The 27,539-nt window shown below is 31.0% G+C and overlaps 2 protein-coding genes across 7 annotated transcripts; one reads left to right on the top strand and one right to left on the bottom strand.

Annotated features, from left to right (window-relative positions):
- The first annotated feature begins 1,144 nt into the window (after nt 1-1,144).
- On the top strand, nt 1,145-21,220 carry LOC132742078 (interferon-induced protein 44-like). Of its 6 annotated transcripts, XM_060730368.1 has the most exons (7): nt 1,145-1,406; nt 2,018-2,169; nt 3,581-3,648; nt 5,803-5,988; nt 7,119-7,259; nt 7,741-7,915; nt 9,103-9,525. In XM_060730368.1, exons 2-7 carry the CDS (start codon nt 2,139-2,141, stop codon nt 9,363-9,365), a joined length of 864 nt encoding a protein of 287 aa, XP_060586351.1. In that variant the 5' UTR covers nt 1,145-1,406; nt 2,018-2,138; the 3' UTR covers nt 9,366-9,525. The 6 variants fall into 6 exon arrangements, with proteins under 6 accessions (XP_060586351.1, XP_060586350.1, XP_060586349.1 ...); XM_060730367.1 differs by lacking the exon at nt 3,581-3,648 and having other exon boundaries at nt 1,146-1,406; XM_060730366.1 differs by lacking the exons at nt 2,018-2,169; nt 3,581-3,648; nt 5,803-5,988; ... (1 more) ...; nt 7,741-7,915; nt 9,103-9,525 and adding exons at nt 14,442-14,593; nt 16,449-16,634; nt 18,633-18,773; nt 19,264-19,438; nt 20,921-21,220 and having other exon boundaries at nt 1,173-1,406.
- A 1,739-nt stretch (nt 21,221-22,959) lies between these two features.
- On the bottom strand, nt 22,960-27,005 carry LOC132742077 (uncharacterized). The gene is made up of 6 exons (XM_060730365.1): nt 26,869-27,005; nt 26,423-26,488; nt 25,742-25,831; nt 25,116-25,287; nt 24,017-24,256; nt 22,960-23,771 (listed from the first exon to the last, which is right to left on the bottom strand). The coding sequence occupies exons 1-6, from the start codon at nt 26,878-26,880 to the stop codon at nt 23,554-23,556; spliced, it is 798 nt and encodes a 265-aa protein (XP_060586348.1). The 5' UTR covers nt 26,881-27,005; the 3' UTR covers nt 22,960-23,553.
- Between the last annotated feature and the right edge of the window lie 534 nt (nt 27,006-27,539).

The raw sequence follows: 27,539 nt of genomic DNA, 5'->3' as shown, positions 1-27,539 counted from the left end.
TACAGTGAAAATACGGAAAATGAAAATACGTATTTTATTTCATAAATATATGTCATTTTTTTATTTATTAGTACATAAAAAATAATAATTTGTATTTTGTTGCTGTTTTTTTCTGTTGCTGTTATAATTTTTCTTTTCTTTCTTTTTTGTTAAAGAAAAAAATGGAAAACATAGTTCGAACATGGCAAATGAAAACAGTTTGAAATCTGTAACGGAACACTTAACAAACAAAATTAACATTTATTTCATGGGGTTTTTAACAGTTTTATTTCATATTAATTGACGATTAACGTTATGCGCTCTTTTTGAAGACATCATCATAACATGACGTCACAGTATTCATGATGGAAACAATAATTCTGTAAAAATTATCGAATTTTGTAACATTTTAAAATTGACATGTGTACAAATTTATATGTTGTAACTCATTATGCATATTTTACTTGCGACGATGTAAATTTCGGCTTATCTTAAATTAATTTCAATTTTGACAACAGTATCTAAATATAACTTCAATATTTACTTAAAGGCAATAAAAGTATATGGTTTATATTTTAAAATCAGATTTGACAAAACAAAATAAAAATCATAAAACAATTATATTCACAATTTTATTAACTTCGATTCAATTTAATTTTCATGTTTCGCAAATCATCGGGGAAGCCATTAACGATATTGGTTTCTTACACAAGCCATGATTTTAATCAGGTATTCTGATAAAATTCAACCCGCTCGAGGTCTTTATCACATTTTTTCTACTTGACGCCCGAGGTCTCTTTCAAATTTTCCTACTTGACTGTCATGGTTCATGCAACGAACTTATTGAAACAATGAGCATGTGTTAGTCATTTAACTATACAATTTAAAGTTAAACAATATTACTTAAACATTTATTTCTATCACGCTGTAATATTTTCTCTAGATTAACGGATAAACATTTAAATTAACGTTGTTCTGGTTTGGTCATGTTTATTTTCTAGAAAACATTTATTCTAAGATAGAGTGTTTTACTTTCAATTTCTTCTTCCAGGAATAGAAAAAACGCAAATTTCAGAATATCCCGGACTTTATTGGTTTCGTCTTCTACTTTTAGTTTCGTACATCATCGGTATTTGGTCTGGATTGATTATATTAGTTGTTTCAATACATATAATGCGCTTCTTGAATTATGTAATCCGTTTAGAAATTTTCCTGGCTGATTATTAATTAACGATAAACTTGGCGTTTTTATTTTACGACATTACTTGCATAAATAATGAGAATAAAAATGCTTAAAAAGTAATTCTTAATTTGCCGACACACATTTAGCAGGTAAAGTTTAGTTTCTTTAATTCCTTGTAAATTTTACGAGTGACAAACAGCGAACGGTACCTTTATTTAGAAAACAATGGGACAAGAACAGTCAGGTAAAGCACAGTTTCTCTTTCTCATTAAGTTAATTATGTTGAAATACTTACTAAATTCCATATACAATAGTCGTTTAAAAATTAATAAACAATATGTTTTATTGTGGTGTCTTTCTTACATGATTGTATTATTTTACAAAAATTATAATTGTTCTGATAACGATATATGAAGACACATGTACATAGTTCGGATCTATTTCTTTATTTTAATCATTTTAATACGCATTATGGAAATAGAATATTTTTTATTGAAAAAATATATTGTACCATGTATAAGAAGTGTTCATGTGCAAGTTTGTTCTGTAAAGTTAGACTAAGGAATAGTAATAGTTTGCGGTAGTATTAATTAATAAATTATTAATTATATTTGCACTACGCTCAAGATGTAATTATATTATAGCACAATACTCTACATTTGGACACTGGATAATGAACAGTAAATTATAAACCTTTAAAGGGTATCTTATTCAAAATACGATTTAGTAAATGAATATTAAGAAATTAATAAATCTAAATGTATGCTCATAGTCCTATATTAAATTTTGTAATAATATTTTAGTGAAACATTCCTCTATGGCTCCTTTTGTATTGACACTTTTCTTTGATAAAAGTTTTAGATGCTTTCAAGGTACGACAGCCAGCAGTCGAGATTGAATCTTTTCTAGGAAATTTATCAGGACATCATATATTTAGAGAAATTTATCGGGCCCAAAGGCTCAGTGCTACTGGCCCATGGCGGCAACCTTCAGACTGGAGCGCCGAGGTATCTTCCATTCATATGTTTGTCATTCCACCTGAATACAAAGTACTCTGAGATGATGTCATTGGATTTTCATCGTCTTTCATACATCACTATTCGCTAAATTTAAATCAAAGAAAACTGAAAGTTTTTTTGTTTTTTTTTTATTTATTTATTCATTTAATTTTATTGAATTTTATTAATTTTTGTTTGGTTTGTTTGTTTATTTTGCAAATATACTTGTGATTATGAAAGAATATCTTAAAATAATGGGCATAACTTTCTTCATAGAATACTCTTTCCTGGTCGTTTACCGATTTCTATTAACATATTTTGTTATGTGCTACTACTGGTTCAGCCGATTACATTCAGTTGGAAAAATAAGACGGAATTAACTTTATAAGCAGTGGGGATTAATAGAATCTATCATTGGGTTTGATAGAGGATAGGGAAATCCGAACCCGAGGGTGATCGGTTCCACCGGGAACGAGCCTTGGCGAGTTCCCGATGGAACCGATTGCCCGAGGGTTGGAATTTCCCTATGCTCTAGCTAACCCAATGGTTGATTATTTTTCTCACTCATTTGGACACACAAATATCAGTGAATCTACTTGCTACGCGCATTACAACGTACCTATTTTTGAAAAGGGGGCGGGGCTTAGGATTAAAAAGCATTATGTACGTCCGCAAAAAATTCTTCTGACCAAGTTTATGTGAGAAAAATTTAATGAAAATAAATTCATATAAGATCCCTCATCAAAGAGCAAGGTTGTCATGATAAAACACATCGATATTAAAAACGGAAAGTGCCATAATATAAGTGTTTATAAGGAATTCAGTCCATACTTCAATGGTTGACAAAAAAGCGTTTACCGTTTGCAAAGATTTTTCTACTTTTTCGGTTATTTTGGCCGAATATTCAATTAAAATATATCAAAATAAGATTCGTCATCAAGAAACATCGTTATCATAACAAAAAACATGAATGTTTTTCAGGCAAAGCGTCATAATATCCGATTATTTTAGGAAGAATGTTTCGATATTTTAAAGTGTGCTATTTTTAGTAACAAATCGATATTGGAAAGGGCGGACCTAGGTTGAGTAGGACTCATTGCAGTGTGAAAGTTAATATCAATCTGTTTTGATTCCGTAGACAATTAAATAGATTACCTCACAAATATTTAATACATTTTGACCTTTTGACGTTTCATTTTTATTAAAATAGGAGTGAATCGCGTATTATTTAGAAGTGCTGCACGTTGAGTGTGAGATAAGCCCATGTGAGATAAGATTTTCCAACACCGCTATTTTTAGTAACATTTAAGGATTTTTCTATCTGGTTAGTGAGAAAACGTAATTCATTTGAATGAAATTTGCTCAAAACGGAAAAAGGATATTGACTTTCCTTATTTGTTTCTTGTTGTTTTTTTTAAAGATATTTTCGTCGTGTCCGTATTCGAAAGTGAGAGGATTTGTAACCCCGTAAATGATAACACTTACAAGGTAGGGGTGTTTTAAAGATAATACTAGCGTAATTGATTGGTTATTCTGTAAATTATAAAGTTTTGTTAATTACAAGATCAATATTGTTAATATCTTAAATAATAAAAAAATTAATAATTGTTATAGGGTCAGAATTTTTTAATCTTGTCATCTATATTTCCATTGGGAGAGTATGATTCATATGAGCACGCCTTTAAGATATTCAACTTCAAACTATAATCTAAAATCAAACATTCAATAAAACAAGAATGGTTCGTTTGTAAAAGTGACATAATGTTCATTATTTTTGTTGTCGATTTATGTTAAATTGGCTATTTATTCAAAACAACGGGCATTGAACAATAGAAGATAGAATAAAATATAACCTACTGCCTGGTATATGAAAAAAACTCTCCAGCTCTTCTTTTTGTATTGAACGATAACGGTTATAATTATGATTGGACAGGTCGGGGATCTATGCATTCCGAAGGTTATTTAAAGATCCTGTATGTAGAGGTTGTATACCACACTGAAGTGAACTTCATATATATGAACTTATATATATATATATAATTACGCTTATAAACAATTTTCCAAACGTCGAAGAATATATAAAAATGTTATTTGAGCATCATATTTATGATATTTAAAACCATTACAGCATATTTAAGAATTTGTTGTGCGTCACATGGGTTTTAAGACGCCTCAAGCACGTCTAGTAGATATGCATTTGTCTATACAGCAATCGGGAAAGTTTAGACATGATTTGTGTATTTTGGTTATATTTTAACAAAATTATATTGTTTCCAAATTTTCTAATAAAAATAGCTTTTCTGATGTAAAACATGTCACACAGCTTTAAGGGATTAGAATAAACGTTTAACTGAAATGATATTGCCATGTTTGAATATCATATTCTTTTTATCATCATCTAATTTATTATCATTTTCATCATAATAAATAACGTGTCAATGAGCCAGACTATAGTCGATCGTTCTGACACTTAACCGTTGAGAGAGGTAACGACTGAGGCAGTGTTATTCACTTCATTTGCTCCGCCTCTGTTGAAGTTCGGCTCCGCCTTAAATTGTCGCCAAATTTAATATAATTCTCCGTATGCTAGCATTTAGTCTTCGTTGACGGGGCGGAAGGAAATCAGGACATCTTTGATTAATATCACTTGTCGAATCCTTAGATTACAAGTTAAAAAGCCTAAACCACGCACGCCCACTATCAGAAAGGGGGTTCTCCCATAACCGTTAAGAAAGTACGCCAAACTCTGCGCCGCGGTTACGCTACGACCAGTAAGGGGAGATCACTGCAAAACAGTTCGTTCTCAAATCATTCGAACATTATGCAATTCGTACCAATATGTAAATGGACATATTCTCGGCACATATTGTCTTGAATTTATTTAAAGTATACCAATCATTTCATTTTTAATTGTTATCCAATTTATTTTGCTTCGACCATACGTTTCAATCTTTGTCGCAACACACAAACATTAAAGAAATTTCAGACATGGCATTACTTTGTAAATTTATGCATTAGTTTCTACTTTTTCACAAAAATATGCAACTTAATTATTAAACAACAAGCACATACAAAGAACATGTGCTTCGGATATTCAACTGTAATAAAGAACATATTTCAATGCTGATTGACTGTTCACAATCATTTGGCGGTGTCTTTGATGTGGAGCATCAACATTTAACTTATTAATTATACTATGAAATTGGAACCAGTTACATGGCTAGATCTGAAGTTATTTTTACGTGACCTGCACGCTTATCATTTACATTTTGATAGTTTTAATGTCATTTTAAGCTTGCCTGGTGTGCGGTATACGTATTCGCCGCTTTCAATAGAAAAAATACCTTTCACATGATTTAGATCCGATTTTGATTTAAGATTACTTGTGTTTCAATATCATATATAGCACAACTTTTCGAAATGAATATTTGATGTTACAAAACGAAAGTTGGTTGTTGAATAAATGCAGTAAACAAGGAAGTGTAAATAAATGTTGCAGAATATACTTAATTAAAATTAAGATATAACTTAACATAGTTCCCCTAAATAAACAAGAAAGATACATAAATTTGATTGACGATCACATGCAGATATTGGTTAAAGAACAGTGACATTGTAGGAATTATTTTCCTTTTATCACAGCTTGAACAATCCATATTATCCGAAATAAGAGAATTACAGCCGGAGAAAAAGCCAAATCTGTTGATGCTAGGTCCAGTGGGAGCAGGAAAATCCAGTTTTATCAATTCCATTTTAAGTATTGGAAAAGGACGAAAATGTGCACTGGCAGCAACAGGTGATACAGGGGATGCGAGCTGGACACTAGATGTAAGGTTTTATGTTTATGCAAAATGTATATTATTTCATTTGCAAATGTGTTATGTTTAACGTGTCATTTGGGGGCGTCCGTGGCCGAGTGGTCAAACCACTTGCCCCTTACCGCTGTGGGTTCGAATCCCCACAAGGACTTTGGATTCTTCCATGTGAGGAAGCTATCCAGCTAGCTAACGGAACGTCGGTGGTTCTACTCAGGTGCCCGTTCGTGCCTGAAATAATGCACGAAAGGGCACCTGAGGTCTTCCTCCACCAGTAAAGCTGGAACGTCGCGATATGACCTATACTGTGTCGATGTGACGTAAAACCCAAAACAAACAAATAAACGTGTCATTTGCAAAGGATGGTGTATTGTATAACGTGTTGTGTTCAAAACCTATGTTTTTCACAAATATGTAAGAACTATTGTGTAACGAACACATTTCTATATACAAATATGTAATTACAATGTACAATGATACGTACATGTGTAATTATGCATAAATGTATGAATGTATATCGGGCGTCCGTGGCCCAACGGTTAGGGTCGTTGACTACAAACCACTTGGATTCGAATTCCGACATAGACTTTGGATTATTTCATGTGTGGAAGCTATCCAGCAAGCTTATGGAACTTCGGTGGTTCTACTCAGGTGCCCATCCGTGCCTGAAATAATGCTCTTCCATCAGTAAAGCTTGAACCTCGCAATATGACCTTTTCTGTGTCGGTGTGACGTTAAACCAAATCTATCAAACACACAAACCTAAATATATGATTCATAAATGTGTCGTGTAATTTATGACTGTATGTAAAGTATGTATTTAGATAATGTGTTTACTTTATGGGTTCGATACTTAAAGGTCGGCTGTTTGTAATATATAGATGAATAAACGTGTTGTACATATATTTGTTTTCATATACAAAAATGGTATAAAAAGATTACAATTTTTTTACAAAAAGATAAATAGGGTAAATGCAGTGAGGAAATGTACCTGTGTCGTAAGGGACAAATTGTGTAAGGGGTTTATATACTTTATAGATGTCCCAAAGCATTATTGTTTGTGAAACAAATTAAATTAATTTGTAGTAAACACCTAAAAGTCTTCAAGATAGTATATATTTAAATATGATTTACCCTTAACAGCTCGGACGGTATACCGAGGGGAGTTTGTTAAGACGATACCGCCTGTTTGATTCAATGGGAATTGAGCCATGTGATGGACACGGCTTTCATACAGATGACCTGACGTTCTTAATAAAAGGGCATGTCAAAAATGGATACATGGTTAGTAGTCTTATATTTTATACCGTCATTATTAAATATCTAGAAACTTGTACACTTGCATTTAATTGGTAACATTTAGGACAGCAAACGGAAATAAAGAAGCATTATCGTATCCGACCCTCTAGCTCTAGAAAGCTGTACGTGCCGCAATTTTATCTTGTAAATCTTTGTTAAAGGGCATAAGGAAATGATAAGAGATATATAAACTAACTGGCGGAAGATTTTAACAGTTTTTTAGTACTTGAATTTTTATATCGCTATGACTGAACTAATTGTTAATATAAGCATCCGTCCTGTGAGAAAACAAACGCTAATTGTAACATTTAACATAATGCCATGCTCTTATATGCTATTATTTCAAAGTCTTGATATGAATAGTGTTTTATATTTTGAAGCATTTACATTGTGGTCATATGTTTATGAACAAAATATATCAATGATTAAGGACGTCATTTAGTAAGACATTATGATATTATTGCAGTTTAATCCTGCCAGTCCAATCACTAAGACAAGCTCCTATTTTAGACGCAACCCTACATTTCAAGACCAAATGCATTGTGTTATCTTTGTTATGAGTGCAACAGCCATACACGCTGGGATTCCATCAGCGTATGTACAGAAGATTAAACAATTACAAGACAAAATAACGCGAGAACGTACGTATTTTGTCTACTTTAAAGCCGTATTCATTTCATACATTCCCCTTATAGGGTCTCCACGTGCACTGAGCTTTTTGGCATGACGAGACTAGAATTTTTATTTTCAAAATAAATGCTCCATTGGATAAAGGTCTAGACCATTTACTTTGTGTGAATTTTTTTCAGATTATTCGCCCACTCCGTTTTACCTTAATAACTTTTCTAATTGCTATAATATGTCCTAAAATATAAAAGCGTAGCAACGCTTTACACTTTTTTTGGACTTCTATAAAAGAAATTCAAATTTTATGTTTTTAGGCTCAGTGGAGTTCCTTTAACATAATCCATAATCCACAAATTAGACACTGACACAAAAGTACATGTTTACCTATCATTATATAGTGAAATTAGCCGATTATGTCCTTTTGCTTTCGACTCACACATAAGTTGAATGTAGGGACATCACTGTCCACCATTACTTTTGTTGTTGTTGTTTTATTTTTGTTAATTTTCGTGTGAGTAAAGATGCGCCAGACAAACAATTAAACAAGGTCAAATCATATGACATGAGCCAAAATTATTTGACATTTCTCAAGTAAGTCTACCAAATTGTTCATGAATGGTTGATTAACAACAAAAATCGAATTTATTTAATAGTAAACCTTAATGCAGCAATGTTGATGAATGAATTATAAAGCAAAGAGTAAACAAACTACAGAAATGTGTTATAAATATAAATGAAAAGAATATAAATGATTTTAGTGTTAAAGCTATTTTGATTAATGTTTCTTTTCTTAGGTTTAGGAAGACACGCGAATGTTTCTAAATTCAATATTTCACATTTTTATTGCTTAAATGTTGAAATCTGCTAAAGCCGGTGCTATGGGGTTTGGACGGTAACTTGAACTTTTCATTATCGTCCATGAACATGCTCAATGAAGCCGAGTCTGCAACATTTTTTGTCGCTTTAAAGTTCTTTAGGGATTCAATTTTCTCTATTTTATTAAAGTATCAAAAATATAATTAAGGATGCGTTCATTAAATTGCTCTCTCCCCCCATTATATTTTATTTCATATTTTATGTGATCACGTCTTACTATCATCGTTGCCTATAGATTGTCTGGTAAAAGGGTAAGTGTGCCAAAACCTATTAAGCTAGTTACACTAATCCCTTAAAGTAAAACAAATACTGATTTATTTTACAGATATCCCACGGATCTTGATTTTGACAAAAGTCGATGAGCTGTGTGATGAAGTAGCGAAAGATATCACAAAAATGTTTTGGAGCGTTAAGGTTCAGGATGTCATAAAAGCAGCAAGTGAAATGTTCGGGATCGAGCAGTCATCAATTCATCCGGTCAAAAATTATGAGGTTGATTTTGATATAGAAACTCAGACAAACATACCGCTATTACTTGCCCTAAGACAAACAATGCAGTATGCAGCAGACAGAATACAGAAAGATTAAATACAAACACTTAATAAAATACCAAATGCATGTTATGGCTTTATTGTGTTCTTAATAAAAGCGTGTTTGTGTTACAACATACTTACTGAGTTATTTGTTAAAAGAATAATGTATGGTACCATGTTATAATAAAATTGTCGTGGACTTATGCCGAAATAGATATATTTGGATTATGCATTTTTCTACATACAGAGACTTTATTGAGCGGTGCTCCTTTTTGTCACAATATGAACTACGATGGAACACAGGCTGACCACAACTACCATACAAAATAAAGCACAACTCGGTACAAACTATTTAACATTTATTTACAAAATAAATGAATATTTATAGTGAAAGTGATTGGTATGAAATGAATAAAAGAAAAAAAAAGTTCCGTGTCACGTTTCTAATGTCCTGACGAATAGCATTTTTTCCGGTGGCGTATCTCAAAACAAATATTCAATGATGCTCGAGATGTGACCCATCCAAAGAAGAGAGATCGATATTGTACTGTCTACAGAGTGTATATCCAAGACTGTGGATGTGTGGTCGCTACGTCACAATCTCCAGATGTGACCCATCCAAAGCAGAAAGATCGATTCTGTACTGTCTACAGATTGTAGATCCAATACTGCGGATGTGGGCTTGCGTCACTACGTCACAATCTCCACTGTCCTCGCTATGTTGAACACATGCGTGATTCAAATTTGAGGGTGAAAGCTACAAAATATAAAACATGGTAAATGTCCATGGTACACAAATATAAAGATATAAGTATCTCCCTTCGGAATAGCCGGACCTTTGTCGGATTTCTAAAACCAAAGCTTCTAAAATATAATGTCCCTTATGGATCCTATACACACAGGTAAAATAAAATACGTTTTTAGATATAAAACATGAAGCCAGACCGGATACCACATAAATATCGACGAAATCATTCATTGAATCGAATCCCTATAATTTCGTACAAAAAAATGTTGATAATGTAATATGAAAATTACTTAAAGAAATAAGAATTATATAAAAAAAGAACATCTGCAGCAGACTTAATTATAATTAACTTTTACTGTGAAACGAGAACATGAAAACTTATTTAGTAAATATAAATGAAACATATGCATGATAAAATAACGTGCACTCAATGCGTTAACGGCCTTCCATACATAACAACAACTATCAATGATAATAAAAAGATTACCAATATTCAAGAAATGACTGAAACACTAGAGCCATAAATCTACAGAAGACGAAAAATTAGAGAACGAAAAATTACCGACAAAATGCAAAATAAAACTTCTATAAAACGAATTTCTTTCAAATTAACTGAATTACGATCTTCTGAAATAACAAAAATTAACTAAATAAAACAACAAGAAAAGAAAGATTTATCTTGCACAAGCTTAACAATTTTACACAACAAGAATAAATATGTCTGTCAAAATGACCTTGTGTGATTTTAAACATCTATATACGAGTCCCCAAAGAAGATTTAAAATTCGTTCATTATATAGGCATAGTTACCCTGAGTGGAAAGCGTGAAATATAACTTTTACGATTTTCTTGCATTCCAGAACGCGTGTATAACAAAATATGCAGGCCCGTAATATGAAATTTGTAGAACATAAAAAATTTTGCACCTTATCACAAAAATCTAACTTTCTTATTACTTGACCGAATTTTATGAGGAATATGTTAAAATGCTTGAAATGATACCAAGAAACTTAAGCAATCTATAAAAATACTGAAATAAGTAATTTCACTCGATAACTCTGAATTTTACAAAAATATGATACAATAATTTACGTTGGATTTGGTATAAAACTGTGCTGTGGTTTGGCAGGAAAATAGAATACTACAAAAATCAAAGGACTGAAAACACTTCTTAGCATTTACGAAATTGTTTTCTTTGTGACACTTTTGTTATTGTATCTAAGTTCTTCTAACTTAAATAAACTGTAGTGTCTTATTAGGCGGTGCTTATTTTGTAACTGTATTCGAGTTATTTAAATAAACGCAATACCCTTCGTGAACGTCTAAGAAAATGAAGACTGTTTGCGTGGCGTTTATTTTTAATATGTATTATATTCACAGTATGTACACAAGTCAGTTTCCTGGTCTACTTCCTGTTATCATAAGAAAGGTTTGAGTTAAAATATATGTAAGGTACAGTGATTGGAAGTTGCACGTGCTTGATATCGCAAGACAGAGAACGCAATATAATGTATGAGCTTGCAAGACAGGGTACAGTGATTACGAAAATGTATTGTCATTATTATCATAATAACCATCGCAAGTAACGCTTAATATAAAGACAATAATTTGCTTTACTGTTCACAACAAATATGCTTGGTGCAAAAAGTTAAACGATCTTATTTTTATTTTCCATATAATTTTAAATTATTTCCGTTTATGTGGTGTTGAAGAAAAATATTATTGCAAAAACAACACGTTTTGACGATGTTATGTCATTTTCTTATGAGGATTTTATAAATTTTTTTCGATTCGAAACAGATTAAGAAATATTTTTCTTTCTAAACAACAGCATTGAAGTTTTCATAGACAATCCGTTATTGATTTATTAAATACTATTGAAATAATTATTGATGGTATTAAAAATTTTGCATAATAAACCTATTCACTTTCATACTATTAGCATTTTTTCTGAAAATTATATAAGTAGCGGAAAATAAATATGTATTTTGTTGACACAGTTTTCGTTTATTTTTAATTTCGATATTAATAGGTCCGACACAGAAAATAGACACCATTCAAAGAAAATTGTCAAGGACCGTGCAGCCGAACTTTTTGATCTTTCTTTACAGAATGACTAACTCTTAGTCAGATACATTTTTATTTCCATTTATCAGAACAATTAGTATAACATATCAATATAGTTTTAATTCATATTAAAACAATAACAACCCTAAACAAAGGATGTGTACATATTGTAAGAGATGTTTTTCTTCCAGTATTTTTATTAATTTATTTATTTATTTTATTTATCAATAATTAAGAAAGTGCTTTAGACGCTATTTAGAGATTTCCATTCACTGTTTGAAAATACTAAAACATGTGTCCTTCCCTATTATTGTTTCAATTGTTGCGCACACTTAAGTAAAGGGGGGTGGTGGTAACCTCCTAGTTGCTGTTTAAACGGATGCAGGCAGTAAAGGTAGGGTTATTACACTCTACATTATTGTTTTTGAATTGTTGCGCACACTTTAAAAAAGGGAGTGTCTTACTCTCATAATTATTTTAATTGTTGACAATACCTATGTAAGAAATTGGTATGATGTTCTTTATTATCATTTCTATTGCTGCGGAAACATAAGTACGTGGAGAATGCTACCAATCTTACCTTTTGCCAAAGCCCATGTATGTGGATGTGCCCTCCTTGTTATTTTCGTAATTGTTGTGGACATTCAAATATAAAGAGAGTATTACCCGCCTTATTAATCATTCACCCAAAAATGCGGAGGGCAATTTTATCTTTTTTTATGGCAGAACATGCAAAACAAACAAATTCATAAACGAAACGTTTGTAATAATTTTAGGAATAATTTTCACAAACAACAACAATTATATATTCAAAGTACAAAGTAAGTTTAATTGTACTTTACATTCACTTTATAATGTATAAAGTTTAAGTTAACATTTTGGTAAAAAAAACACGCGAAAAAGTGTAATTACGTTTCTGATGGTAAACGGTTATGAAACAAATTTGCAACAACGAATTATATCATTGTCTGTGTCGCATCTGCATTAAATCACATTACTGCATTGAAACATGTTTGCAGCAAGTAAGCAAATAACTCTACTTTTAATCTAATCCGGAATGAATATATTTAAATTTATAACTTGCACTTGTAATAACTAACGCTACACATGCCAATGTTAAGACCAAAATCAGAAAACATGGTCTGTACTTAAGTCAATACTTTAACTATACAATTTAAAGTTAAACAATATTACTTTAACCTATATTACCATTATTTTGTAATGTTTTCTCAAACATTTAGATTAACGTTGTTCTGGTTTGATCATGTTTATTTCGTTGAAATCATTTTTTGACTTTGTGTTTTACTTTCAATTTCTACTTCCCAGAAAAGAAAAAAAACGAAAATTTCTGAATATCCCGGACTTTATCGGTTTCGCCTTCTACTTTTAGTTTCGTGCAGGGTGTACTCATCGGCATTTGGTTCATAACTTAATGCGCATCTTGAATTATGCAATTCGTTTAGAAATTTTCTTCACTGATTATTTTAAACAATTTATTTAACGATAAGTTTGGCGTTTTTATTTTATGACATTACTTTCTAAAGAAATATGAGTATAAAAATGCTTAAAACTAATTCTTAATTTGCCAACACACATTTAGAAAGTAAAGTTTAGTTTTTTTAACTCCTTGTAAATTTTACGAGTGACAAACAGCGAACGATACCTTTATTTAGAACACAATGGGATAAGAACAGTCAGGTAAAGCACTATTTCTCTTTCTCAGTTACTCTCTGAAGTCAACTATACTGAAATAGGTACTAAATTTCATATACAATAATCGTTTAAAGATTATTAAACAGTATGTTTTATTGCGGTTTCTTTCTTATATTATTTTGTTAATTAACAAAAAGTGAAATTGTTCAGATAACAAATAATGAAGGAATATGTACATTTGTTCGGACTTATTTCTTTATTTTAATCATTTTAATACGCATTATAGAAATAGAATATTTTGTATTGAAAGAATATATTGAACCATGTATAAGAAGAGTTCATGTACAAGTTTGTTCGGTAAAGTTAGACTAAGGAATAGTAACAAGAGCTATAGTTTGCGGTAGTATTAATTAATAAATTATTAATTATATTTGCACTACGCACTATATGTAAATATATACTTTAACACAACACTCTACATTTGGACATTGGATCAACGGTAAATTATAGATCTTTAATTGATACCTTATTCAAAATACGATTTAGTCAATGAACATTAAGAAATTAATAAATTTACAGATTCCAATATTACATTTAGTATGCATAATGTAGTGTAACATTCCCCTATTGCTCCTTTTGTATTGACACTTTTCTTGATAAAAGTTTTAGATGCTTCTCCGGCACGACAGCCAGCAGTCGAGATTGAACATTTTTTAGGAATTTTATCAGGACATCACATATTTAGAAAAATTTATCGGGCCAAAATGTTCAGTGCTACTGGCCCATGGCGGCAACCTTCAAATTGGAGCGCCGAGGTAACTTTCTTTTATATGTTTGTCATTCCACCTGAATACAAAGTACTCTGAGATGATGTCATTGGATGTTCATCGTCTTTCATACATCACTATTCGCTAAATTTAAATCAAAGAAAACTGAAAGTTTTTTTGTTTTTTTTTATTAATGTTATTTATTTGATTTTATTGAATTTTATTAGTTTTTGTTTAGTTTGTTCGTTTATTTTGCTAATATACTTTTGATTCTGAAATAATATCATAAAATAATGGGCACAACTTTCTTCATAGAATACTTTTTCCTGGTCGTTTACCGATTTCTATTGACATATTTTGTTATGTGCTACTACTGGTTCGGCCGATTAAATTCATTTGGAAAAATAAGACGGACTTAACCAACCAATTGCTTTATAAGCAGTGGGGATAACGCAATTCATTTGAATGAAATTTACTCAAAACGGAAAAAGGATAATCACTTTCCTTAGTTGATTCTTAATTGTTTTTAAAGATATTTTCGTCGTGTCCGTATTCGAAAGTTAGAGGATTTGTAACCCCGTAAATGATTACACTAAGGTACGAGTGTTTTAAAGATAATACTAGCGTAATTGACTGGAATGTAATCCTGCAAATTACAAGACCAATATTCTTAATATTTTAAACAAAAAACTTTTAATAATTGTTATGGGGTCAGAATTTTTTAATCTTGTCTTCTATATTTCCATTGGGAGAGTATGATTCATATGAGCACGCCTTTCCGATATTCAATTTCAAACTATAATCTGAAATAAAACATTTAATACAACAATACTGGTCCGTTTGTTAAAGTGACATAATGTTAATTATTTTTGTAGTCGATTTAAGCTAAATTGGCAATTTATTTAAAACAGTGGGCATGCATTGAACAATAAAAGATAGAATGAAATATAACTACTGCCTGATATATGAAAAGACTCTCCAGCTCTTTTTTGTATTGAACGATAACGGTTAACAGGCCAGGGATCTATGCATTCCGAAGGTTATTTAAAGGTCCTGTATGTTGAGGTTGTATACCACACTTAAGTGGAATTATATATATGTATATAATTACGCTTATAAGACAATTTTCCGAACGTCGAAGAATATGTAAAATATGTACTGCAAATATTTGTACATATTATATGTAATCATTAAAATATATGCATTCATTTCTTATTGAAAAAAATTGACTTAGACTTTATAGAAAATATTTTTTTATTACCTACTTTAATTTACATGAAATGTTAAATTCGGTAATATCTTTCTTAATAATGCTTTTTGGAACTTACAAAATTGATTTGAGTACATATTTATGATATAAGACCATAAAAATTTGTATTACAGGATCTTTAAGCATTTGCTGGTCGTAACATGGGTTATTAATTATACTATGAAATTGAAACCAGTTACATGGCTAGATCTGAAATCATTTTTACGTGACCTGCAACATTTACATTTTGATAGGTTTAATGTCATTTTAAGCTTGCCTGGTATGCGTTATACGTATTCGTCATTTTTAATAGAAAGGATACCTTCCAGGTGGTTTAGATTCAATTTTTGATTTAAGTTTACTTTTGTTTCAATATTATATACAGCACAACTTTTCGATATGAACATTTGATGTTACAAAACGAAAGTGGGTTTTTGAAGAATGTAATGCAGTAAAGAAATCTCACATTTAGTCAAAGCTTAAGGAAGTATAAATAAATTTTGCAGAATATACATGTATGAATTGAAACTGAGTTCAAATTAAGATATGACTTAACATAGTTACCCTAGAAGATACATTAACTTAATTGACGATCACGTGCAGATATAGATTACAGAGCAGTGCAATTGTATGAAATATTTCATTTTATCACAGCTTGAACGATCCGTATTATCCGAAATTAGAGAATTACAGTCGGAGAAAAAGCCAAATTTATTGATTCTAGGTCCAGTGGGAGCAGGAAAATCCAGTTTTATCAATTCCATTATAAGTATTGGGAAAGGACGAATATGTTCAATGGCAGGAACAGGGGAAAGAAGGGATGTGAGCTGGACACTAGATGTAAGGTTTTATCTTTATTCAAAATGTATATTATGTCATTTTCAAATGTGTTATGTCTAACGTGTCAGCTGCGATGGATAGTGTAATGTATAACGTGTTGTGTTCAAACCTGTAATCAGGGCTCACGCTGTCGGTCGCCATAGTCGCCATTTGCGATTATTTTATAAGATTGGCGATTATTTTTGCATTTTGGCTACAAAATCTGGCGATTATTTTTTACTTCCAACAGTGTTTATATAAGGTGTAAAAATCGATAATGAATGCAGTAGACCCAATTAACACCAGCGGGGTGCATTTAATTGAGTGTCAACTTTTTACAGGTCACGTGCTGCTAACTAGATTGCCCGAGGTGATAAAATACATGCAAGATGTATAATTGTATAAGTACTTTGAAGATATTGTCCAGCATTTATAAAAGCCGTCAAATATCCGTAAATTAGCCATAAAAATCGTTTTAAAATTGATAAACTGGATATTGACTTACCCAAAATTTACCGTGAATTCCAGTAAACAGTAATTGCAAATTTTAATATTTTTTTTGTTTTAATCTACTTGACTAAATCGCCAGTGGAAAACAATGGTAAAATATTTAAAAAGTATTGAATTCCAAACAACCATTTGCACAACAACCAAAATTGTGATTATTTCTTCAGAAAACAGGAAAAATCCGATTGTCACATATTTTCGCGACACCGATAATTTTGATATTTATTTAAAGGTGAAATAAGCTATGTTCTCTTAAAAAATCTTTACTTCTATGGCAGAAAATTTGTATTACATTGGTGAAGATGATATTTTTCAGTAAATTATTCAGAAAAAAAGGCTGCATTCTGTGAATGAGTTTGCAAACTTGTATTATTTCTATAGGCTAATAATATGACCTAGATCTACTCCAGTTCTGAGTGAAATGTGGAAATTGACAGTGGTTACAAAATAGCTGACAAAATTTGATTAGAACAAACAAAAAAAGTTGTCTGATAACAGCATTATGTAAAGTTATAATGAATCTTTAATATTATTGTTATACAGTAATTATACTAATTATAACGTTTTTTTCTGTTCTATAATAACAATTAAAGTTGTGGTTCTATTTAAAAACAGATAGTTATCAATATACACAAATGTATCAGTTTATTTGAGAATCCTTATAAAACTGAAAGATATAAATGTAATGTTTATTTAATCAACTGCTTATGTTGTTAATCGCTAATTCGTGAATAGTCCGCTGAACTTTTGGCTATTATTTTTTTTAAGTTAAAATTATTGGCTATTATTTTATTTGAGCCAGTGTGAGCCCTGCTGTAATGTCTAAGTATGTTATTCACAAATATGTAAGAACTATTGTGTAACGCACACATTTCTATATACAAATATGTAATTACAATGTACAATGATACGTACATGTGTAATTATGCATAAATGTATCGGGCGTCCGTGGCCCAACGGTTAAGGTCGTTGACTACAAACCACTTGGGTTCGAATCCCGACAATGACTTTGGATTATTTCATGTGTGGAATCTACCAAGCTAGCTTATGGAACTTCGGTGATTCTACTCAGGTGCCCGCGTGTCTGATATAATGCTCCTCCATCAGTAAAGCATGAATCTCGCAATATGACCTATACTGTGTCGGTGTGACGTTAAACCAAATCAATTAAACAAACAAACCTTAATATATGATTCATAAATGTGTCGTGTAATTTATGACTGTATATGAAGTATGTATTTAAATAGTGTGTTGACTATATTGGTTGTACTAATATTCGTATTCATATACAAAAATGTGTAAAAAAATCTGTTGTGTACAAAACGATAAATAGGGTAAATGCAGTGTGGAAAAGTACCTGTGTAATATACCAAGGAACAAGTTGTGTCAGGGGTTTATATACTTAATAGATGTTCCAAAGCATAATTGTTTGTGAAATATATAACATCCATTTTTAGTAGTTACCTAAAAGTCTTCAAGATTGTATACTCAAATCTGATTTACCCCTAACAGCTCGAACGGTATACCGAGGGGAGTTTGTTAAGACGATACCGCTTGTTTGATTCAATGGGAATTGAGCCAAGTGATGGACACGGCTTTCATACAGATGACCTGACATTCTTAATAAAAGGGCATATCAAAAATGGATACAGGGTTAGTAGTCGTATATTTTAGATTGTCATTATTAACAATCTAGAAACTTGTACACTTGCATTTAATTGGTAACATTTAGGACAGCAAACGGAAATAAAGAAGCATTATCGTGTTCGACCCTCTAGATCTAGAAAGGTGTACGTGCCGCAATTTTATCTTGTTGATCTTTGTGAAAGGGCATAAGGAAATGATAAGAGATACATAAACTAACTGGCGGAAGATTTTAACAGTTTTTTTAGTACTTGAATTTTTATATCGCTATGACTAAACTAATTGTTAATGTAAGCGTCCGTCTTTTGAGAAAACCAACGCTTAACATTTGTAACATTTAACATAAGGTCATGCTCTTATATGCTATTATTTCAAAGTCTTGATATGAATAGTGTTTTATATTTTGAATCATTTATATTGTGGTCATATGTTTATGAACAAAATATATCATTGATAAAGGAATGACGTCATTTAGTTAAACATTATGATATTATTGCAGTTTAATCCTGCCGGTCCAATCGATAAGACTAGCCCCTATTATAGACACAACCCAACATTTCAAGACCAAATGCATTGCGTTACCTTTGTTATGAGTGCAAAAGCCATACACGCTGGAATTCCATCAGCGTATGAACAGAAGATTAAGCAATTACAAGAAAAAATAACGCGAGAACGTACGTATTTTGTATACTTTAAAACTGTGTTCATTTCTTACATTCCACTGAGCTTTTTGGTATGACGAGACAAGAATTTATATTTTCAAAATAAATGCTCCATTGGATAAAGGTCTAGACCATTTACTTTGTGTGAAAATTTTTTAGATTATTCGATCACTCCGTTTTACCTTAACAATTATTCTAATTGCGAAAAAATGTCCAAAGTTTTAAAAGCGTTGCAGTGCTTTTCACTTAATTCGGGCTAAGAATAACACAAAATACGATTTCTGATCTATATTATGTATATTGTTATTTTTTTATGTATATATTTTTTAAGTGCCCCATTCGATCTAAAAAAGAAATTCAAATTATATGCTTTTAGTCACAGTGGAGTTCCTTGAATCGTATCCACGAATTAGACACTGACACACAAGTACATGTTTAACTATCATTATGTAGTGAAGTTAGCAGAGTGTTTCCTTTTTCTTTCAATCTACAAATCAGTTGAATGTAACGACATCACTGTCCTCTATTTTTTATTTGTTTTTTTATTTAATTTCATTTATTTATTTTTTATTTCTTATCTATTTTCTTGTTTTTTTTGTTGTTTTTTTTTTTTTTTTTTTTTTTTTTTTTGTTTTTTTTTTTGTTTTTTTTCTTAAATATGTGCCAGAAAATTAATTAAACAGGTCAAACCAAAAGACATGAGCCATTATTATTTGATACTTTTCAAGAGAGTCTACAAAATTTTGCGAGTATGGTTTATTAACAACGTAATCGAATTTATTTAATAGTAAACCTTAAATGCAATGTTGATTCATGAATTATATCGCAAAGGGATAGTAAACAAACGACAGAAATGTGTGAGAAATATTCATGAAAATAATATAAATGATTTTAGATTTTAAGCTATTTTAATTAATGTTTCTCTTTTTAGGTTTAGGAAGACACGCTAAATAAGTTATATTTGTCTTTTATTATAAATTCGACAACACACGTGGGGGCTTCATAACCTCTGATTCCCTTTTAAAACTCCATTTTGTTAAGTTTCGCCCATTGTTTTCTCGTATAGGGCACGCGCAATGAAAACTTCCATATGAACACATCTGCGAATGTTTCTAAATTCAAAATTCACATTTTATTGTTAAAATGTTGAAATCTGCTTATGTCGGTACCATGGGGTTTGGACGGTAACTTGCACTTTTCATTACCGTCCATGAACATGCTCAATCAAACCGAGCCTGCAACATTTTTTTTCGCTTTCGAAGTTTTTAAGGGATTACATTTTTCTATATTTTATTGAAGTATCAAATATATTATGAAGACTGCGTTCATTAAATTACTCTCTCCCCTCATTATATTTCATTTCATATTTTATGTGATCACATCCACCTAGCATCGTTACCTATAGTTAGTCTGGTAAAATGGTAAGTGATGCCAAAACCTATTAAAGCTAGTTACACTTATCCGTTAAAGTAAGAATACTGATTTATTTTACAGATATCCCACGGATCTTGATTTTGACAAAAGTCGATGAGCTGTGTAATGAAGTAGCGAAAGATATCACGAAAATGTTCTGGAGCGTTAAGGTTAAGGATGCCATAAATACAGCAAGTGAAATGTTCGGGATCGAGCAGGCATTAATTCATCCGGTCAAAAATTATGAGGTTGATTTTGATATAGAAACTCAGACAAACATCCCGCTGTTACTTGCCCTAAGACAAACAATGCAGTATGCAGCTGACAGAATACAGAAAGATGGCGACGATGATTAAATATAAATACAAACACTATATAAAATACCAATGCGTGTTATATCGTTATTGTGTTCTTATTAAAGACTTATTTGTCTTACAACATTCATACTGAGCTATTTGTTAAAAGAAAAATATATGATACCAGTCTACTACTGTTACAAATATAGGTGCGACTTATATATAAGGTATGCATTGGTATTACATGCTTTCATGACAAACAGGAACTTATTGATGAGCCGCAAGATACTCTTTTTTATTGTGATCTAATTCTTTTAATCAAGTAACATATATAAGACAATAATTTGTTTTTTTGCTTATGATCACAGAATATGGCGGTGCCTTTATTTTTTATTTCTATCGAGTATGGATTTAAATAAACTGTGATTAACCTTCATGAAAGTCTACGAGAATAGCAACTGTTTGTGTGCCGTTTATTTTTAATATGTATTATATTCACAGTATCTAAACAGGTCTCCTTCCTGTTATCCCAAAACAGGTCTACTTCCTGTTATCACAAGATAGGTTCGAGTTAAAATATATGTAAGGTACAGTGATTGGTAGTTACACGTGCTTGTCATCGACAGACAGGGACCACAATATATTGTATGAGCCTGCAAGACAGGGTACATTGATAACGTTAATATATTGTGATTATTATCATAATTACCATCGCAAGTAACGATCAATATAAAGACAATAATTTGTTTTTCTGATCACAACAAATATGCTTGGTGCCAAAATTTAAACGACCTATTTTTATTTTCTATGCAGTCAATGGAAAGTTTTATGTTTATGTTTTTTCCGTTTATGTGGTGTTGTAGAAATTATTACGGCAAAGTCGACACATTTTGACGAGGTTATGTCATTTTCTTATGAGGCTTTTTCGATTTGAAACAGATTAAGAATTAGTTGTTATTTCTAAACAACAGCATTGACTTTTTCATAGATAATAATTTCACAATTGACAATAGATACTTTTGAAATAATTATTGATGGAATTAAAGATTTTGCAATATAAACCTATTCACTGTCATACTATTATCATTTTTCTGAAAATTATAAAAGTAGCGGAAAGTAAATATGTATTTTGTTGACACAGTTTTCTTTTTTTGTAATTTTCGATATTTATAGGTCCGACACAGGAAAAGATACCATTCAAAGAAAATTGATCTTTCTTTACAGATGACTAAATCTTAGTCAGATACATTTTTATTTCCATTTATCAGAACAATTTATTTTATTTATAAATAACTAAGGAGGTGCTTTAGACGCTATTTAGGGATTTCCATTTACTGTTTGAAAATACAATAACATGTCACCTTCCCTATTATTGTTTTAATTGTAGCGCACACTTAAGTAAAGGGGAATGGTGTTAACCTCCTAATTGCTGTTTAAACGGATGCAGGCAGTAAAGGTAGGGGTTATACACTCTACAATATTGTTTTTTTTATTGTTGCGCACACCTAAGAAAAGGGAGTGTCTTACCCTCATAATTATTTTTACTGTTGACAATACCTATGTAAAAAATTGGTATTATGTTCTTATTATCCTTTATATTGCTTCGGAAACATAAGAACGTGGGTAATGCTACCAATCTTACCTTTTGCCAAAACCCATGTATGTGGATGTGCCCTCCTTGTGATTTTCGTAATTGTTATGGACATTCAAATATAAAAAGAGTATTACCCGCCTTATTTATCATTTTAATTGTTGCGGTCACCCAAAAAATGCGGAGGGTAATTTTTCTTTTTTATGGCTGAACATGCAAAACAAACAAATTCATAAATTGTAATAATTTTAGTAATATTTTCGCAAACAACAACAATTATTTATTCAAAGTACAAAGTAAGTTTAATTGAACTTTACATTCACTCTATAATGTATAAGGTTTAAATTACCATTGTGGTAAAAAAAAGCACGCGAAAAAGTGTAATTACGTTTCTAATGTTTAACGGTTATGATACAAATTTGAAACAACGAATTATATCATTGTCTGTGTCGCATCTGCATTAAATCACATGACTGCATTGATACATGTTTGCAGCAAGTAAGCAAATAACTTTACTTTCAATCTTATCCGGAATGAATATATTTTAATTTATAACTTGCACTTGTAATAACTATCGCTACACATGCCAATGTTAAGACCAAGATCAGAAAACACAGCTGTCGGTCATAGTCTGTACTTAAGTCAATACTTATCCTAAATATTTCCTTAAAAATGATTGCTAAAAGATGGACCAAGTTATTTAAAATATTCGGCGTGGTCACAATTAAGAAATGCATCTTTAACTTGCTGTTTTGTCACATTCATATAATATATTGTAATTTTATCTGGTAGACAAAATCAGAAAGTCATGCGATCAAAACGCTTGGTTACTTCTTGTAGAATCTGGCGAAAAATGTTTGCAATTGAAGTTTTGCAGACTCATTCATCTGACACTTGTATAACTTTGCTTCCATGGTATAAGCGATGTCAATGAATTCAATACTCTTGTATTTGTCCCTATTTGCAAGTTTAGAAGCTGATGGTAGTCTAGGTAAAGAGCTCTCTAAACCGGAATGGAGTAGAAGCACAACAAACGGGCCTTTCCCTGAAATAAAGGTGTTTTTATTATTACACATTCTAAAGTTACAACCTGGAGTATAGATATGCTTTTCTAACTGTAGCCGCACATAACACAGAAATAACAATTTAGAATTCAATTATTACTTAGAATTTATATTTAATTTTCTATTGAACAAAAATCTTATAGATTTAACATCAAACCAGAAATTACCCTAACCTGAATGGAATGTTCAATTTATTGATAAAAGAATACGTATGATAAAATCTTACACCGTATTTCATTAAGTGCAAGGTCAACATCTGGCTCGAGCCTTGAAGATACCGGGCAGATAACAGCAAGAGGGTACTTGTCGCATAACTCTCCAATCGTATAACATATAATGCATTTATACGATATATCCTTGCACAAACTGGTGATTGCAGTAGAGAAATCTTTTGTCGTCGGTGTTTGAACTGGTATTAACATCTGCACCATTTTTTGGGAGAAGCGTGATCCAATCAGCGGAATAGCTTGGAAAATTAAATTAAAATAAGTCTTATAAAAGTGCAAACACATTTAATCAAAGACATCAAGAGGGTCATTTCTGCTCTTATATCACTCACTTGATAATTATAATAAAGGCTGTTATTTAAAGAAACAATTAAAATTTTTAATTATGAAATGAAAAGCAGATATAACATCCTATCTAAAAACGCTAAAATAAAGAGGGTTATTAATTTTTTTGGCACTCTGATCTAGTTGTTGACCATTTTTCCTCATATTCGAACTTGAGCTAGAAATCATCTAATCATTTTTGGTTAATTTCCAGGATATTCCTATAAGTTTGGTTACAATGGAGGCAAAAAAGTGATCACTAGAGTGTTAAGAAACAAAATGTGGACGGACGACTTATTTAAGACGAAGGACGACCTCAGACAGATGACCGACTTTCAAAGCTCAAGTGAGCTTATAATAAAAAAACACAATAGAGGGGTAATTCACGCCCAAATGTTAATTAGTTTGAGTAATCAAAAGTAGTTTATCAAATAGGGTAGACTCCAATAAGTTAACTGATCTGAGTAATGTTTCATTTCAATTATCCTTATGACATTTAAACTAGAGGTATTTTTACCCTTAGGTCATGATTCATAAAATATAATGTATCCAATGTTTCGTCTATGTCTCATCGAAAAGAGGGAAACAATTCATTGTAGTATCTTTTTCTAATGAAACCTAAGCATGATAGATGTGCACCAAAATGCTTAAAGAAATTGTGAATGTCACATAATGTGTCATAAAAGTAACATCTTGTATAAAGAAATGTAATTGTTAGTTACTTACCCCCTACAAGTCTTACTCAGTATAAGGAAATAATAATTGAATACTCACATGCAAAGAATGATTGGTCCGACCTTCCGACATTTGCCACTTCTGTATCCCTGCCTTTCATAGAAACATCTGCGTTTTCTTGCCCATAGGTAGGCACTGTTGACATAGAACCTTCTTGATACTTTCCTAGTTGTTGATTATTACCAAGACTGCCAGTCATTGTTTGCAATTCCTATTTAATTGGCAACGTAAATTAACGCTAGGTTATTTATAAATATTAGTGACGACAGGAATATTTTATAGAAATATCTTATATCAAAACAATTTTAGATCAATACACCTCAATACACCATGTGTGATTTTGTCTTTTTTTAAATCGCCAACTTAGAATCATTTATATAGCATAGCCACTCATATTAAATCCTTTTGATAAAATCGTTCATCGCAAAAATGTTTAAAGTGCCTTGCCTTTATTGTTTTACTTGATAAGTTTAAAACTGACAATGTTCCTTTTTCCATACATGTATTTAAACAGTTTTTTTATCTACATATTTTTATCAAAAATAAAATTCATGAAAATCAAAATTGACAAAAAGGGATTTTACTTTGTCAATATCTTATGCATAACAAATTTGTTTTATTTGTGTATTACTACATGTATTATGTTTCCAATGAAAAAGTCTTACGTTAACAAGATAAGCCAGTCTAGATCTTGCGTCTTCGTTCACCAACCCATTCTCGCTAACTAGATGCACTGACTTAAACCCTGATCCATTCTATATTAAAGAGATAAATATAAAAGAGATAAATCATTGGGAACTGTAAATGTAAAAAGTTAAACTGAAATAACAAGGAATTTACTTTTTTGTTGCAAACAATGGCAAAGTACAAGTCATGAAAGTCAATTTTTACGTTTGAATTTTCATTACGCAAAAGACCTTTTATTTATTTACCTTTATTAAAAGATTTGTTATAAAAGTAGATTAAATCTTAACTTTTCATTGTAAATTAAGTAATTCCAGTACCAGTATCAGTATTTAAGGTAGTATTAAGCAGAAACGCTAAACATTATGCGGTTGAATCTTAAATAGGCCGCTCTATCTTCATGTCCAATACTGATGCAAAGTTTATGTAAGATATGCGTTTTAAAATGGAACGGGTATGTAATTACATTCCGGAAAAAGTGTTACTTTACAAATTACCCGTGGTCACGTTGTTCTATATGAAAAATACTCTTTCCTTCAGCTTGATATGTCAGTGTAAGAGCAACAAGTTTAAAAAAAGTCACATGTTTTATAAACACGATAATAACTGTGTTTAAAGCATGAACCGAAAAATATCATATCATAAAATTACACATTACTTACTTGACTGTCGTCTTGAATAGGATTAATGATCTGTGTCATTTCTGTCAAAATGATTTGAAATTGTGTCTGTAAAACAAAGTACATAATTTATACAAAACTCTAAAAGTTGCTGTGGAAGAGGATATAGCATAAATGTAAAGCTTTCAATGGAGTCCTTATAAGTTCAAATATCTTTAAATTGATTTGGCACAGTGCTTACATGCACAGATAATTTGGTAACCAGTCCTTCGGTAAAAGTTCGTTGAATTTTCCAGAAATTTCTTGCTGTAAACTAGTCAGCGGCAAAAATTTGAGCTAAAAAGTAACTTACATAGAACATGCTTAGATTGTCTCCATTTGGTGGTAAAGCGTTCAATGATGCTTAAAAAATTAGATAATTGTTCTTGAAAACATCAAAATTCAATGACAGTGCTCCTACAGAGAAACAAAATATAAAACTTACTTACTTTGATATCCATAGTCCTGTTTAAGAACCTCACTTAATAAACGCTTCTCAGTAAATATCAAAATAGAAACCACTTAATACTCTTTTGTCTGTCAAATACCACGCAATGGTTCGTTCTCTAAATATAAAAGAACATAAGGCAAATTTAATATAAATGCTTTGCAGTTTTATATGGCCAAACTGATTAACCTTATTCACATTAGTAGCAGATAACACCATTTTCCAGATAATTTACTACAATGATTTTAAAATAATTTTAGTTAAGATTTACTATCTGTTATCAAGTTACAATTACCTTTCAACACAATTAAAAAATAATTTTGAAGTTAAATGCCTATTTGTTCTTGGAAGATTTTCTTAATATTAAAATAATTGCTTGAAATAGTTGTCGAAAGGAACTTTATATTTAAAGTCTTAAAATCATAAATATAACGTACACTATATCTATAAAATTTATGTTGAATTTTCTATTAAATAAATAAAAAATCTAGAATTAAACTGTTACCTCATTCAGTTCCAATCGTTCGAATGTTATGAAGCCTAGCTAGGTTTTACATTAGAAGAAATTTCTTAAAACTGGTTGTACTTTCACTTTCTTATTCCACGAAACCAAAACAAAACATTTTCCGAATATCTTAGAATGTATCGGTTTCGTCTAGTAGTTTCAGTTTC

This window comes from Ruditapes philippinarum, unplaced genomic scaffold, assembly GCF_026571515.1.
Source record: "Ruditapes philippinarum isolate M1 unplaced genomic scaffold, ASM2657151v2 ctg1575_1_1_1_1, whole genome shotgun sequence".
NCBI lineage: Eukaryota > Metazoa > Mollusca > Bivalvia > Venerida > Veneridae > Ruditapes > Ruditapes philippinarum.
Note: the sequence above shows the minus strand (reverse complement) of the source record. Positions and strands in the feature narration are given on the sequence as shown.